Genomic DNA, 14411 nt, shown 5'->3' with positions numbered 1-14411 from the left:
CATGATTTCATTGACGGCTGATTGCCTTCTCACTACGTTCTTGCTACACGTACTTCTACCGCTGGCGTACGTTCGGAATAACGGAGATGTAGTGTTGGCGGCAGGTATGGATGTGCCCTACGGCCATGGACCGTTGCCACCAGTGTGGAATACGGCTCGCGCATTATGCACCGTCCTACAAAAAAGCGTCTAGTTCCCGTTCATCAACTCCCGGACCCACATTGCGGCTGAGTAGTCGAACAAGTCTTCACCATGTCCCCGGAAGCCATAGGTACCATGTTCCCGATGGGATGGCTCTCAGCATGGCGACAACGCCAGGGATCGCGACCGCACCGCCTCGAGAGCACCAGAAAGCACCGAAGCTCCCATGAAGCATCCGGATTACTCATACGAGATCCCCGGTAGACGGCGTCAGGACGCAGGCAAAGAGTGGGTGTTGTGTCCGCCCCTGTCCCGTCTCGCATCGGATAAAATGGATACACGATATCAGGCCCGCACCTGCATATGGAATCTTGGATCTCGGCCCAAGATCTCGATGTCGCTAGCATGCTTTTCCTAGTTCAGTAGCGCTGACAAGCAATTTATATTCCGCTGGTATGCTCGAGGGCGGCGATTTACCGGCCTCCAAGTCTTGTGTCGGCTTTTCATTCTTTTGAGAGAGCGCTGCTTTTCCACGGGACGCGATCATGAAGTTACAGACGTCCACTTTGCTAGCGTTCGCGCTGTTGGAGTATGGTAGTGCCGCAGTTGTCGAGCGGGAGGCAAAGGGAGCGGTTAATGCCAGCTCTTATGACTTTGTACGTTACCTATCGAAGCCAACAGGTTCCATCCCGACTCCGAGGATGATCTAACAGACGATGTAGATTGTAATTGGAGGCGGAACTGCAGGTCTCGCCGTCGCTTCACGCATTAGTCTTGGACTCCCAGAACTCAACGTCCTTGTCATAGAAGCTGGACCCGATGGCCGCCAGGAACCAGGTATCAGCGTACCAGGAAGAAAGGGATCAACACTTGGTGGCAAATATGACTGGAACTTCACCACCATTGCCCAACCCGGTGCCAACAACCGCGTGTTTGCGCAGAACCGTGGCAAAGTCCTCGGAGGATCCTCTGCTCTCAATCTTATGACTTGGGACAGGACTTCCGAGTACGAACTGGACGCTTGGGAGAAGCAGCTCGGCAATAAAGGATGGAACTGGAAGAACTTGTACGCTGCGATGTTGAAGTGCGAGACATTCCTACCGTCACCTGCATACGGCACCGAGGGAGTCGGCACAACGGGGCCCATCCGCACGCTCATCAACAGGATCTTTCCCCGTCACCAGTCCGCATGGTATCCCACCATGAATAGCCTCGGCTTGGCGACGAACCGAGAGAGCCTGAACGGTAACCCCATCGGTGTCTCGACCCAACCGAGCAACGTCAGCCCCAACTACACTCGCTCTTACGCCCCAGAATACCTCAAACTCGCCAAGGATAACCTCGTCTTGAAACTAGACACGCGTGTGGCGAAGATCATCTTCAAAGGAAAGACTGCCGTCGGTGTCACCCTGGAAGACGGTACAACAATCACCGCGCGAAAGGAGGTCATTCTCTCGGCTGGATCGTTCCAAACTCCTGGTCTTCTGGAACACTCCGGTGTCGGCAACTCTACTCTTCTCAAGAAGCTCGGTATTCCCGTCGTCAAGCACCTACCTTCGGTTGGCGAGAACCTCCAAGATCACATTCGCATCCAAATCTCCTACCAACTGAAACCCGAATACCCTTCCTTCGACGTCCTCAAGAACGCCACTCGCGCGGCTGCCGAGCTAGCCCTCTACAACGCGGATGAGGTCTCACTTTACGACTACACCGCCAGCGGCTACGCATACTTCCCCTGGGGCACCGTCAGCAACTCCACTGCATCCACGCTCCGGAACCTCGTTGACAGCGACGCGAGCTTGACGTCCGCAACCGACAAGTTGAAGAAATCATACTTCTCCCCCGCTCTCAGCACAAAGGTACCTCAACTGGAAGTCATCTTCTCAGACGGCTACACAGGCCTGAAAGGCTACCCCGCCGCCAACTCCACCCAATTCGGCATCGGCACATTCGCACTGATCGGCGTGGTTCAACACCCCCTCAGCAAAGGAAACGTCCACATCTCCTCCCTTAACATCAGCGACAAACCGCTCATCAACCCAAACTACCTCTCCCACCCCTACGACCTCGAAGCCGCCACAAACCTCGCCAAGTACCTGCGTAAGATCGCTTCCACCGCGCCCATGAGCGAGGTCTGGACAAATGAGTACGAACCGGGCAGTGCTGTGCAGACAGATGCGGATTGGCGCAAATATGCGCTGGCGAATACGTTGAGTATTTATCATCCTATTGGTACTGCTGCGCTGCTGCCGGAGAAGGATGGCGGTGTTGTGGATGCGGAGTTGAAGGTTTATGGTACAAAAGGGTTGAGGGTGGTAGATGCTAGTATTATTCCTCTTTTGCCGAGTGCGCATTTGCAGACGCTTGTTTATGGGATTGCGGAGAGGGCGGCGGAGATGATTGTTAGGGAGTATAGTTAGGTGGTAGGGTGTTGGCGAATTAATGCACGATACTTGGATCAAAGATGTTGATTGAGCGGCAAGATAGCTGCACCAGATCTCACAGGTGTCTTTGATTGACGCGTTATTTGATGCCGGTCATGCTTCATAAGCGTGCTACTTCCTTCTTGTAAGGCGTCCCCACTAGTTCGGGCTAGCTTCCCTTCCCCCGCATGTAGGGCCAACCTCGACCATTACTATTTGGATGCCGTCGATGGCGACATGCCGCGGCATCACTACCAATGCGCCCTGCAGATGACACCTCAACAAGCCAGAGTGCTTATCAGAATGGATGCCGACGGCAACAACGTCAATAGATGAACCTCTCCACCAGAGCATGACACCCAATTATTCTTTCTAGCAGCGGAAGCTATACAGCCCAGAGCTCGGACAGAAGACGTCGATCAATTGACTACACACCACGAAAACCTCGCTCAGATTCACTCCACAAGCTATCAACATGTCCTTCTCGATAGGCATGCCCTGGAACGAGGGCGAAGAGAAGATGCACCGCCTCCTCCGCATTCCGCCTCAAGACAACCCAACATCAGCCATGCTCACACCACAAGCAGCGTTCATGTTCCAACGCGCCCCTCTCCTCGCATTCGGGACTCTAGATGCACAGCATCGACCTTGGACGACACTATGGGGTGGCGAGCCTGGTTTCTCAGAGCCGCTTGGTGGAGGTTTCATCGGTACGCGCACTCTCGTCGATGGCAAGCATGATCCTGTTGTGCAAGCGCTTGTGGGCGAGAATGAGAAAGGCGAGGGTAAAGTAGCCGTCACGAATACCTCTCAAGATGTCTTGCTAACTTATTACTAGTATATAGCTCCCTTGCGGTGCTAAGACATTTTACTATTCGTGCTAACAGCTTGATAGACGACTCAGGCAGAAGACGGTGGGAAGTTAGTAGCAGGTCTAGCTATCGACCTGATGACAAGAAAGAGAGTCAAAACCGCCGGACGCATGATCGCAGGTACGATAAAAGACGTCGAAGTAGAAGTAGAGGGTTCGGAAAACAGGGAACAAACACAGCTCCAACTCGTCACGAAGATCGAGCAAAGTCTCGGGAACTGCCCAAAGTACCTCAACCAATACGAAATCCGGCCCGCGCTTTTAGACCCAGAGCTCGTATCGAAAGGCTCGTCGTTGTCTGAAGAAGGGAAAGCACTGATATCCAAATCCGACATGTTCTTCCTCTCCACCAGCACAGAAGACGACATGGACGTCAACCACCGCGGCGGTCCCCCCGATTTCGTCCGCATCATCTCCCCGACCACCCTCGCCTACCCGGAATACTCTGGGAACCGGCTCTACCAATCCCTCGGCAACCTGATGCTAGACCCGAAAATCGGGCTCGTGTTTCCAGACTACGAAACCGGAGATGTTGTGTATATAACAGGCACAACCTCTATCCTCGCCGGCGCAGACGCCTCCGCCCTCCTCCCAGGCAGTAACCTCGCCGTCACGATAACAATCTCAGAATGCCGGTACGTAAAAACTGGTCTACCATTCCGCGGCACAAAGAAAACACCAAGTCCGTACAACCCACTCGTCCGCACACTAGCGACCGAAGGCAATGTCCGCGCCGCCCTCTCCAGCACCACCTCCTCTTCCACACGCCAAACAGCCCTTCTCACAAAGAAAGAGATCCTCACACCCACCGTCGCGCGCTTCACTTTCTCCGTCAATGGCGGCCTCACATACCGCGCTGGCCAATGGATCGCGCTTGATTTCAGCCAAGAGCTCGATGTGGGATATGAGCATATGCGGGATGAGGATCCGGCGAGTTTGAACGATGATTTTGTTAGGACGTTTACGATTTCTTCGGCACCGACTGCAGGAGACGGGGGCAAAGAGAAGGAGGTTGAGATTACTATCAGAAAGGTTGGGGTTGTGACTGGGTTTCTGTTTCTGCAGAATGAGCGGGCGGGGCTGGAGGTCGGTGTTTTGGGGGTGGGAGGGGAGCTTAAAGTCGTGAGTGCTAGGGCTGGGGATGCAAAGGGGAAAAACGTGTTTGTGGCTGGCGGTGTGGGTGTTACGCCGCTGTTTGGTCAGATTGATGGACTGGATTTACAAAACGGCGGGTTCATGTTACTGTGGGCGGTAAGGGGGGGGGATGTGGGGTTGGTGCTGGATACATTCAAGCGGTATCCTGGGCTGGGGAAGTGTGCGAAGGTGTTTTTGACTGGGCGGGCTGTCGAAGGTGAGCTTGCTACGATGAGAGATGAGATCAAGGCGCAGGCGGATGTGGTGGAGAGGAGGATGATGAAAAGCGATGTACAGGATGTGCAGGCTGAGACGTGGTATGTGTGTGCTGGAAAGGGGATGAGAAAGGAAGTGACTGGGTGGCTGGATGGACAGAAAGTGGTGTTTGAAGACTTTGATTATTGAGAGCTGGAGAAGATCATGTATACCCCAGCCCCAAACCCCCACCCCTCCACCCCCTGCTAAACCCTCCGCCTAACCCTCCCCGCAATCCTATCCCTCGGCCTCATCGTCCCAAAAGCTTTCCTCTTATTCCCCGGATCCAGCCTCCTCGCTCTCTCCAAATCACTCACTTCAATCTCAAACACCCCCATCAATACCGCTAGTGTCACAATGCCGATATTGCGTGCAAAATGCCGACCAGGACATTTATGTTCGCCGCCGCCGAAGGAAGTCCAACTACCGCTCAGACCTGCGTCGCTGAACTTTGATCGGTTATCGGGGTTGTTGGGGGGAGTCGGAGTGGAGGTGGGGGTGGAGGTGTTGACGAGATACCGCTCAGGCCAGAATGTATCTAGGGGTTTGTCAACAGTCTGGGGCCGGATGGCACGCCAGCCCTGGGTGAATTGGCCGGCGAATTTGTGACTGATGAAGACTTGGGTTCCTTTCGGTACGGTGTATTTCCCATCTAGCTTCCACACGTCACTCGTAACCTCTCGAACCGCGAGGTTGGAACTGTACATTCGTGTCGTCTCGGCGTGGAGGCTTTGGAATAGCGGGCGCGAGGTGAGGTGCATGAAGTTGTATGCTTTTGTCTCCTCGTTTACATGGTTCTCCATTTCAGACAACACACGTTGTTGTAGTTCTGGATTCCGCAGCGTTTCAAATAGATACCAGAATGTGACGGGCACGGTTAGGCTGGTTCCTCCGTAGAGTAAACCGAGAGTTTGAGCGGACCGGCCTTCGATGCCGTGGCCAGGCATTTCGCTGTATAGTTTCTCGCGTTCTTGGAGAAGACCCGAACCCGCGACGGGATCCCACACTGTGTTCACGGCGTTGGCCTGACGTAAGGCTTCGGATTTTATGGTCCATTTGCGGATTGCGGAGAGAAGGCGATCACGAGCGGCGTACGCTTTTGGGATGACGAAGCGGGGGAGGCCCATGAAGAAGTGATCTGTGGCTTCTATGTGAACCCAAAGGTCTGGTATAATTTCTGGGTAGGATTCGATAATCGAGCTTCCAAGTAGTGTTTCCGTTATGCCGTATGAAAGGTGGTATTCGAGGAAAGCGTAAAGATCGGGAATTTCGCGCCATGTGCCATCAGGGGTCGAGGCGAGGGTTTCGGAGATGGTACGCTTCATGACGTCGAAGAGGCGTTGGACGAGGAGACCGAGGTTGGAGCCAGTGGTGTGCTGGCGGATGTGCGTGGTTTGGATGTAGTCTGTGTTGCTTTCTGGGGAGTTGTAGTATTCGATGGCGGCTTTGGGACTGCTCATTAGTGCGCCCATGATCTTGTCGTGGATGAAGGGGTTGGGGTCTAGTTCGGCGGAGTTGTTGAGCGCGCCTTTGATGTGCTCGGGGTCGAGGATGAAGAGCAATCTTTCGCCTGCGCCGTCGAGGAAGAAGGGCGAGCCGTCGCCGTATTCTTTCCTGCTACCATGTTAGTTCGAGCACTGTATGATAGTTGAGGCCAGTCGTCATTAGACACTCACATGCATTTGGCCAGAAAACCATGGGAATCATAGGCCATCGAAAGAGCATGTCGGAGTCCTGGAATCCAATACGGCAGTGTTGGTGGTAGGACATTGTGTCCTTTGCCGTACTTGATGGATCTGAAGACGTACGACGACCATATCCTCGTGCAAACACATATCGCAGCTATGGCCACGACGCACTGTACGACGAGGCTGCTCTCCAATACTGCAAACGCCGGCCTCAATTGATCGTCCACACGTGTCGCGTTGCTGATATCCATACCTAGGTATCGTTGCAAAGAGAGGTTTGGACACCTTTTCGATGATACCCCGCGGCTTACAATGACATTGTTATCTTAATGCAAGGAGAGTCCAAAGATAGCAAGGCGACATTTCTGCCAAGTTTGGAGTACGCATCCTTTGATATTTCCATAGCCTCCGCAATGGATGGACACCTAAGGAAAAGGGCCTTTTCGGTTCATCATCATCAGCATGAGCCAAACAGTAGGCCCTTTGCCCTGTGCTTGGTGACGTTATCCATGTGTGTTCTCGGTGTTGCGCAGACTTACGCCGATGCTGTAGCAACATCGTAAAAACACTATATGCCGAGATCTCTGCAATGCGCGAAGTATGTAAACTTAGGAAGATATTGTGTATAGTGTTGTGCAACTCACGTGCTACGATAAACCACAAAATCTCCGATCGTCGTCGATGCAGGGCGAGTCAGCGCTAACCAGAAGCGGCGTCTAATCTCTGTGGTATCGGCGCCCTCGTTGGCAGCCTTGGGAACGGAAGGCGCGATGGTTCAACTGGAGGATGTCCTGCATGGCTGTAGTGTACTCGAGCGACAGGTGAAACACCAACGGCGGCTGATTGCGTGCAGGTAGTGCATGAAGGCGCTATTTTTGGTGGCATGGTGTGCATCTGGCGTGCATAGTGCGGAGGTGGAGACGATTCAATCGGCTAGCGTGTCAGGGTCCCGGCTAGAACAACAGAGCTTCGTCAACTCGACAACCTCCGCGCGCCTCGCTGTCATCATCACGCTCCTTCGCGACCTAGACATCCTTCGCCGTTAGCTACTCATCCATTGCATTTCTTTTCCCTGTTCTTTTTGCGCACGCTTGTGCTATCCCTCAACCCTCAATAGCTTATCTAGCAGCTAGCTAGGACCGTCGTCAGCATGCCGGGAGTTCGTAAGTGCGATCCTCATCCATTTCCACTCTTCAAATCGAGTCCATCTCCGGATCCGATGCGCTTGCATCTTTGCAAACTTCGTCGTGGCAGTCGGCTACTTTGATGTCTGCTTGTATCCGCGCAAACTCCTACCCCCCATAAGCCATGATCCTCCACGTTAGCCCGTGTGATCACGAGCACACCCACAGAATCGCGATCTGACACATCCTTCCAACAGCACTCGACGCCATGGACCAGATGAAGAAGGCCTTCAAGGGTCTCTTCAGGGGCAAGAAGTCCAAGAAGGAGGAGCCAAAGCCCACGGCCACGGGTGAAGCCGCTGCTGCTACGCCTGCGCAGACCAAGCCCACCGAGACTACGCCAGCTGCCCCAGCTCCTGCGACTGCGCCCGAGCCCGCAAAGACCGAGACGACACCCGCGGCTACCAGCGCCGAGCCCGCTGCGCCAGTGCCAGCGCCTGCTGAGCCCGCTGCAGCTCCAGCTTCAGATCCAGCTCAGAGCGAGGTGAAGAAGGATGAAGCTGCGGCCCTGACTGAGGTCAAGAAGGCCACGTCCAGTAGGTTTACATCTCGTTCACACTCCAGTCCACTACCGTACCGCGGGAACGAAGCCTGCGATGGCTCTAGGCGGCGACAGAAGGTCGACCTAGACAACCAGTGGAACGGCCCCATCTAGGTGTGGGACTCTTGCACCAGATGGATGGCTATGTGTTAGCATCAGCGCACTTCCACCAGCACTTACGACTTCTGCGCGAGACGACATTTGTCTTGACTAGTATTTCTTGTATCTCTCTCATCGCTCGAGACTCCCAGACTAACGCATCATCTTCCAGCCCCCGAACCCATTGGTGCCGTCGCGCCCGCTCCCCCAACTGCTGCCGAATCTCAGCCCGCTGCCACCGAGGCCCCTAAGGACACTGAGGCCAAGGTCACCGATACACCTGCACCTGCGGCCCCCGTGGAAATGCCCGCCGTACCTACCAGCCAGCCCGCTGCCGGCATGAGCGCTACAAGCGGTCCCATGTTTGATGAGCCCAACTTTGGCGAGGACAAGGCTGCTGCGCCCGCTGCACCAGCTGCGGCACCAGCTCCCGTTGCGCAAGCTGAGGAGCCCGTCGCCCCTGCACCAACCCCTGCGGTTGCGGATCCTACTCCCGCTGCTCCTGCGCCTGCGCCTGTCGCTGAGCCTACCGCTACCACTGCTGCCCCAGCCGCCGCTGAGGAGAAGGCGGAGAAATAGAGAGCTTCCTTCTCGGCTTAAGAGAAGCCACTGGGCATCACCGCAGAGTTGAGGAGACGCCACATCAGAAATGGGTTAGAAAACTACAAAAAAAAAATTGTTTTGAATACAGCGGGCGAAGGGCGAGTGTCGGGCCAGGGTTTTCAGCATTGTCTCTTTCCACTAATACTATACCCCCACTGCTGTATCTTTCGACGGGTGTGTCGAGCTGTTGGCGAGTTTGAACTTGAATCGAAACAATTTCCATGATGATTGCAGCTCCTCTTGTCTAGTGAAAAGTAGACGAATCATCGTCATTGCATTGCCCAAAGCTCCCAACTAGCGCGGGGCAAATAGCAGCCGCGCTACACGTCAAGGCAAGCCCCACCACCGACGTCAACCAAGGGACGCGATAATTCACACTAGAAAGCTACTACTCTCCCGAACATTTCTACACGCCTGCGAAACAGCTCATCCACGAACGCGCAACCAACATCTCTCACATTCCCCTCACTCTACCAACACAGCAACATTGCGGCCATGCCCCCCAAAAGCGGCTTCTCGCGCACGCGCAACGTCGACTACGATGACGACGACATCTACGACGACGATGACGATTACTACGAGGAAGAAGAAGCCGGAGCTGGTGGAGCCGATGCAGGAGATGGCATGACAGAAGACGATAAAGAGCAGATGCGTGCAGATACCATAAGAGTACGCGAGGCGCTGGGGGATAAAAGCGACTTTACGAGCGACGAGCAGATACAAGAGGCGTTGTGGCATTATTACTATGATGTTGGGAAGAGTGTTAGTTATTTGAAGAATAAGCTGGGGGTGGGGGAACCGAGGGAGGAGAAGCCGAAGCAGGAGAAGGAGAAGGTTAAGCCGGTGTCGAGGTTCGATCAGGCTGCTAGTGTGGCGGAGGAGAAGGCGCCGGTTACGACAGGTAAGCACGCTCACTGCATTCGTCTCTTCACCTGCACTCCACTCTAGCTATGTAGACGCGTCTGCTGCCTCGCTGTCATCATCCACCGTTGCCTCAATCTCGATGCGATGCCTACCAACGCTGTCACAGACTTCTTCTGGGATGTGCCCTGGGGCAACGTACCACCCGAACGACTCGGCGTCATCACCGTTGATGCTCCGCACTACAAAGGCGGACTACTTGGGGGCTCCTCGAAGCTGGCTGCTCTTGCGGCGAAGCGCAGAAAGGAACGAGAAGACGCTGAAGCTGCTGCCTCGAAAGCCAACAATGACGCGGATTCGGCGATCGCCATGCTGGATAAGCTTTCGGTGAAGAACCAAGAGGGTGGCAATCCTTCTCTCGGCGGCACTGGTCCAGCTCGGCCTTCTCGATACCCTATCCGCAGACGGTCGCCATCGCCAGCACCAGAAGCCCCGAAAGAACCCGAGATAGAAGAGCCCCAAGCACCCCAGCCTGCCGTAGTCGTCGAATCCCCAGCTCAACGCGCCACCGCCTCCATGTTCGCTTCCACCCTTTGCGGTTCTGACGAGTCATCGAAACACCCCCAAGCACCGCTACAAGAGGTTCCACTACCCTTTGCTGCGTACAAATCGTATGATGGCACTGGTGCTTTTGCTGGGCCGAGTCCGGATGACATTGTGCGGGCAGCACAGGCAAAGGGCGCAGGTGGCGGACGTCACTAGATTTTGATACAACTTCTTTTTGAACATCTCTAAATCATACAGGAACAACACCAAAGAAGAAGAAAAAGCAGACCAACGGTGACCTGACCGAATCGGTCGAGAAGCTTACCGTGGCCGACGAACCGAGAGTGAAGAGCAAGAACCTGAACGTCGTGGATGAGTTTGAGAAGAGCGCCTCGAAGCGGTTGGCGAACTTTGTAGTACTTGGTGAGTAAAACGGCATCGTCGATGCTATCAAAATCTCATGTTAACTTCCCCAGGCCACGTTGATCACGGCAAGAGTACGCTCATGGGGCGGTTGCTCTACGATCTCAAAGTCATCGACCAGCGGTCAATAGACAAGTTACGGAAAGAAGCAGAAACCATCGGCAAATCTTCATTCGCGCTTGCTTGGGTCATGGACGAAACAAGCGAAGAGCGGAGTCGTGGTGTCACCGTTGACATTGCTACAAACTACTTCGAGACCGACAAGACCAAATTCACCATTCTGGACGCGCCCGGACACAAAGACTTCATCCCCAACATGATATCAGGTGCATCACAAGCCGACTTCCCCGTCCTGGTTATCGACGCAAGTACGAACAGCTTCGAGTCTGGTCTTAAGGGGCAAACCAAGGAACACATCTTGATAGCACGAAGTATGGGCATGCAACATATTATCGTGGCGGTGAACAAGATGGACACTGTCGGATGGTTGAGATCGCGCTTTGACGACATTTCGAAACGCATGACTGCCTTCCTCACCGAGGCCAGCTTCCTCGAAAAGCGAATTACCTTCATTCCGCTCGCAGGTCTCACGGGCGAGAACGTCGTCAAGAAGATCGAAAACTCCGCCGCCCACTGGTACACCGGCGAGACCCTGCTAGAAGCCCTTGAACGCATCGACCTCCCATCCCGAAACTTCACGAAGCCCCTCCGCCTCTCTGTCGCTGATGTCTTCCGCGGGGACATCCGCTCCCCACTCAGCATATCAGGCCGCATCGACGCCGGCACCCTGCAAGTAGGCGACGTCATCCTCGCCCTCCCCGCCAACGAAACCGCCACCATCAAATCAATCGAAGTACAAGATGCCCCAGTAGACTGGGCCGTATGCGGTCAAATCCCCACACTCCACCTCACAGACATCGACCCCGTCCACCTCCGCCAAGGCGACATCGTCTGCGCGCGCAGCGACCCCGTCAAACTCGTCAAAGCATTCACATCCAAGCTCCTTGCGTTCGAACACGTACTACCGATGCCTGTGGAGGTGTTTCGGAGTACGCTAAACTCGCCTGCAGGTATCAGGACGCTGAGTGCTAAGCTGAATAAGTTCACGGGTGAGGTTGTGAAGAAGAAGCCTAGGATTGTTAAGCCGGGTGAGGTGGCGAGGGTGGTGGTGCAGTTGGAGAGGGAGTTGCCGGTGGAGGAGGGGATGAGGGTTGTGCTTAGGGAGAGGGGGAGGACGGTGGGGGCGGGGTTGATGGAGAATGTTGCGTAGGTGGATACGAAGACGTTTGTCCGGTGGCATAATTCGACATGGAGTTCGCGGATGGAGGGATCCGATATCCTACAAAGGCTATGTTGTAATCCTACGAAACACAAAATCGACCCAATGACGACAACCTAATGAATGCCTTTCCCATCGCTGGGGCATCTTCTCTTCCCTTCCAGTATATGACTGCGTCTTCCCCGACAGTGCTCACCCGGGCATTCAATCGCCCGGTGAGCAAGCGTCCCGAGGTCACTCTGGTTGCGCTTGTAGCATGTGGGCAGCGGTGACGTGTGCTCTTCTTGATAAGGAAGTTCCATCGGGAAGCCGCGAACCTTGGAACTTTTCGCTTATGTGGGAGTTAGCCTTGCTGTCATTCCTCACCATTCATCAAGATAATTCGGGATCATTCTCCTACAACCTCTCATAACAAGACGCCCCCATCACAACACCTGCATCAATAACCGCCCACTGGAAGCCGGAGAGGCATCACGTACCTGGCACCAGACGTCGCTTCTAGTTCGAGCAGCTTCTCGGGGTGAGCGAGGCTGCTCGCTGCCACATTCATCGCTCGCACCTGCCTCCTGTCTAGTTGCTAACCCAACACGGCCAATGGTCTGCCTCAACGCTTCGCAATCGTCCGATACTACGTCAACGCTTGGTCATAGCGGTCGTAGCACCCGTCTCCGCATGTCTTTATCTGCAGGCTGGTTCTGGTTCTACTTCTCACCACCTCCACCCCCATCACAATTTTCGAATCCACCACTTGTTTCACATCCTTCACATCCACCACCTCGACTCGTTTCAAATCAATCACATCCCTCACAACCGCACAACTACGCAATGTCACCTCGTAAGAACGAAGGCATCAAGGGCAAGCGTACCAAGCGTACCAAGCGTACCAAAGTCACGCACACTCCAGTCTCGGATGCTGGCGAGTCCTCACGAGCCTCTACTCAGGACACTCAACCTGCATCGTAAGTACAAACTGATGCCCGGTCTCGATACCCGCTAACATCTTACAGACACAGCACTCTGGGAAAGAGGAACCGTCCCGTCGTCCCCGACTCTGATGATGAGTGGGTCACTGACGATGAGACCGAAGACGGAAGCGCCGTTCTATCGAATCCTACAACTGACTCGGATTTGGACGACAATGTCACCGTGCAGCCGCCCGGGCTGTCGCTATCAAATCACAGCGAGTCTGACATTGAGGCGAATTTGAGCGACGTCACTATGCAGCAATACTGGTTGTTGCTATCACATTACAGCGAGCCGGTCTCTGCATCTGTGAAATACCCGCCTACTTATGGAGAAATCCTCAAGACATTGGACCGGCTCTATCAAGATTACCCTTCCGTGCTCGAACGAGCGCACTCCGCCCCGCCTAATGACTTATTTGCGAAGTTGGAAGCCCTCTTCGCTGAGTCTGAAGCACTCATCGCTAAGCTTGAAGCCTTCGACGCTAAGCTTTATGGAGTGCAGGAGCAATACACGAAGACAATGGCCCGAAGGATGACGGTGTTCAATGAATTGGAACGCATCTCTGGACCGCGACCGTATGATGCTCACAATCTCAAACTGACGAGGTTCCTTACTCGTATTCACGATCGGCGAGCGAAGCTCCGGGATATGGAAGAGTCTCACCGGTGGGTCTGAGATTGAGGTGGATTCTTGCCGAGCTGACAAACGGAGACGAATGGAAACGCCGGTGTTATCAAATCATACATGTTCATCACGGTCCACATGGGTATCGCAGTCTATATGATTATCAAACTCAACATCAAAGCAACTAATGACATGATCTTCTATCATCTCAACCATCTCGACATCAATGCAAGAAAGCTACCAATCTATTTTGACCGATGTCCTTTGCCGTGCACGGGTGCTTGTGAAGGCGTAATCGTTACCGCGTCTCGACATAAGGAGATAGCAACGGGCTGTTCGGTTATGCTCGATGTTTACAAGATTAATTCGTAGTGATATATGCCGTCGCCAATACATGAGGGCGCTAGCCGTTGATATTCCACAAGTTATGTTGCCGACGTTGTTTCGACTATCATATATACGAACGCTGTCTGACGGATTTCGAGTCTACAGTGTGGTTGCGAACGCCGGATACTAAAGCTAGGTATTGGTTTACATCCTACAGCATTACTTGTAGATAACGCAAGACACATGGGAAGCCTGTGTAGTAGGCAGGGTTATAGACTGTCTTAACAATACATTGAAGATGCGGGTATGTTGCCATCATACTTCCGCGAAATCACGGGTGAGGGGCTTTGTGCTGGAGCGTGGATTGTTAGGACGCTTTGAGCTCGTTCGAGTCTTTGTTGTCCTAGCATAATAGTCGATGAGTGAAAGGCGCAAAGGAGGTGGGC

General features: G+C 54.0%; 6 protein-coding genes across 6 annotated transcripts; 5 read left to right on the top strand and 1 right to left on the bottom strand.

The window, feature by feature from the left end:
- Positions 1–686: 686 nt before the first annotated feature.
- Positions 687–2561, top strand: J4E85_011237 (uncharacterized protein; the record flags this gene model as incomplete). The annotated part of the gene is made up of 2 exons (XM_051475440.1): positions 687–797; positions 864–2561. The coding sequence occupies 2 exons, from the start codon at positions 687–689 to the stop codon at positions 2559–2561; spliced, it is 1809 nt and encodes a 602-aa protein (XP_051320728.1).
- A 478-nt stretch (positions 2562–3039) lies between these two features.
- J4E85_011236 (uncharacterized protein) lies at positions 3040–4974 on the top strand (the record flags this gene model as incomplete). Its single annotated transcript, XM_051475439.1, has 2 exons — positions 3040–3354; positions 3460–4974. 2 exons carry the CDS (start codon positions 3040–3042, stop codon positions 4972–4974), a joined length of 1830 nt encoding a protein of 609 aa, XP_051320727.1.
- Positions 4975–5030: 56 nt separating this feature from the next.
- J4E85_011235 (uncharacterized protein) lies at positions 5031–6538 on the bottom strand (the record flags this gene model as incomplete). Its single annotated transcript, XM_051475438.1, has 2 exons — positions 5031–6438; positions 6501–6538. 2 exons carry the CDS (start codon positions 6536–6538, stop codon positions 5031–5033), a joined length of 1446 nt encoding a protein of 481 aa, XP_051320726.1.
- A 1366-nt stretch (positions 6539–7904) lies between these two features.
- On the top strand, positions 7905–8915 carry J4E85_011234 (uncharacterized protein; the record flags this gene model as incomplete). Its single annotated transcript, XM_051475437.1, has 2 exons — positions 7905–8232; positions 8509–8915. The coding sequence occupies 2 exons, from the start codon at positions 7905–7907 to the stop codon at positions 8913–8915; spliced, it is 735 nt and encodes a 244-aa protein (XP_051320725.1).
- Positions 8916–9434: 519 nt separating this feature from the next.
- On the top strand, positions 9435–12039 carry J4E85_011233 (uncharacterized protein; the record flags this gene model as incomplete). The annotated part of the gene is made up of 4 exons (XM_051475436.1): positions 9435–9840; positions 9970–10554; positions 10605–10769; positions 10823–12039. 4 exons carry the CDS (start codon positions 9435–9437, stop codon positions 12037–12039), a joined length of 2373 nt encoding a protein of 790 aa, XP_051320724.1.
- An 834-nt stretch (positions 12040–12873) lies between these two features.
- J4E85_011232 (uncharacterized protein) lies at positions 12874–13689 on the top strand (the record flags this gene model as incomplete). The annotated part of the gene is made up of 2 exons (XM_051475435.1): positions 12874–13007; positions 13056–13689. The coding sequence occupies 2 exons, from the start codon at positions 12874–12876 to the stop codon at positions 13687–13689; spliced, it is 768 nt and encodes a 255-aa protein (XP_051320723.1).
- Between the last annotated feature and the right edge of the window lie 722 nt (positions 13690–14411).

This window comes from Alternaria conjuncta (genome assembly GCF_024043145.1).
Source record: "Alternaria conjuncta strain BMP 0040 chromosome Unknown scaffold_32, whole genome shotgun sequence".
Lineage (NCBI taxonomy): Eukaryota > Fungi > Ascomycota > Dothideomycetes > Pleosporales > Pleosporaceae > Alternaria > Alternaria conjuncta.
Note: the sequence above shows the minus strand (reverse complement) of the source record. Positions and strands in the feature narration are given on the sequence as shown.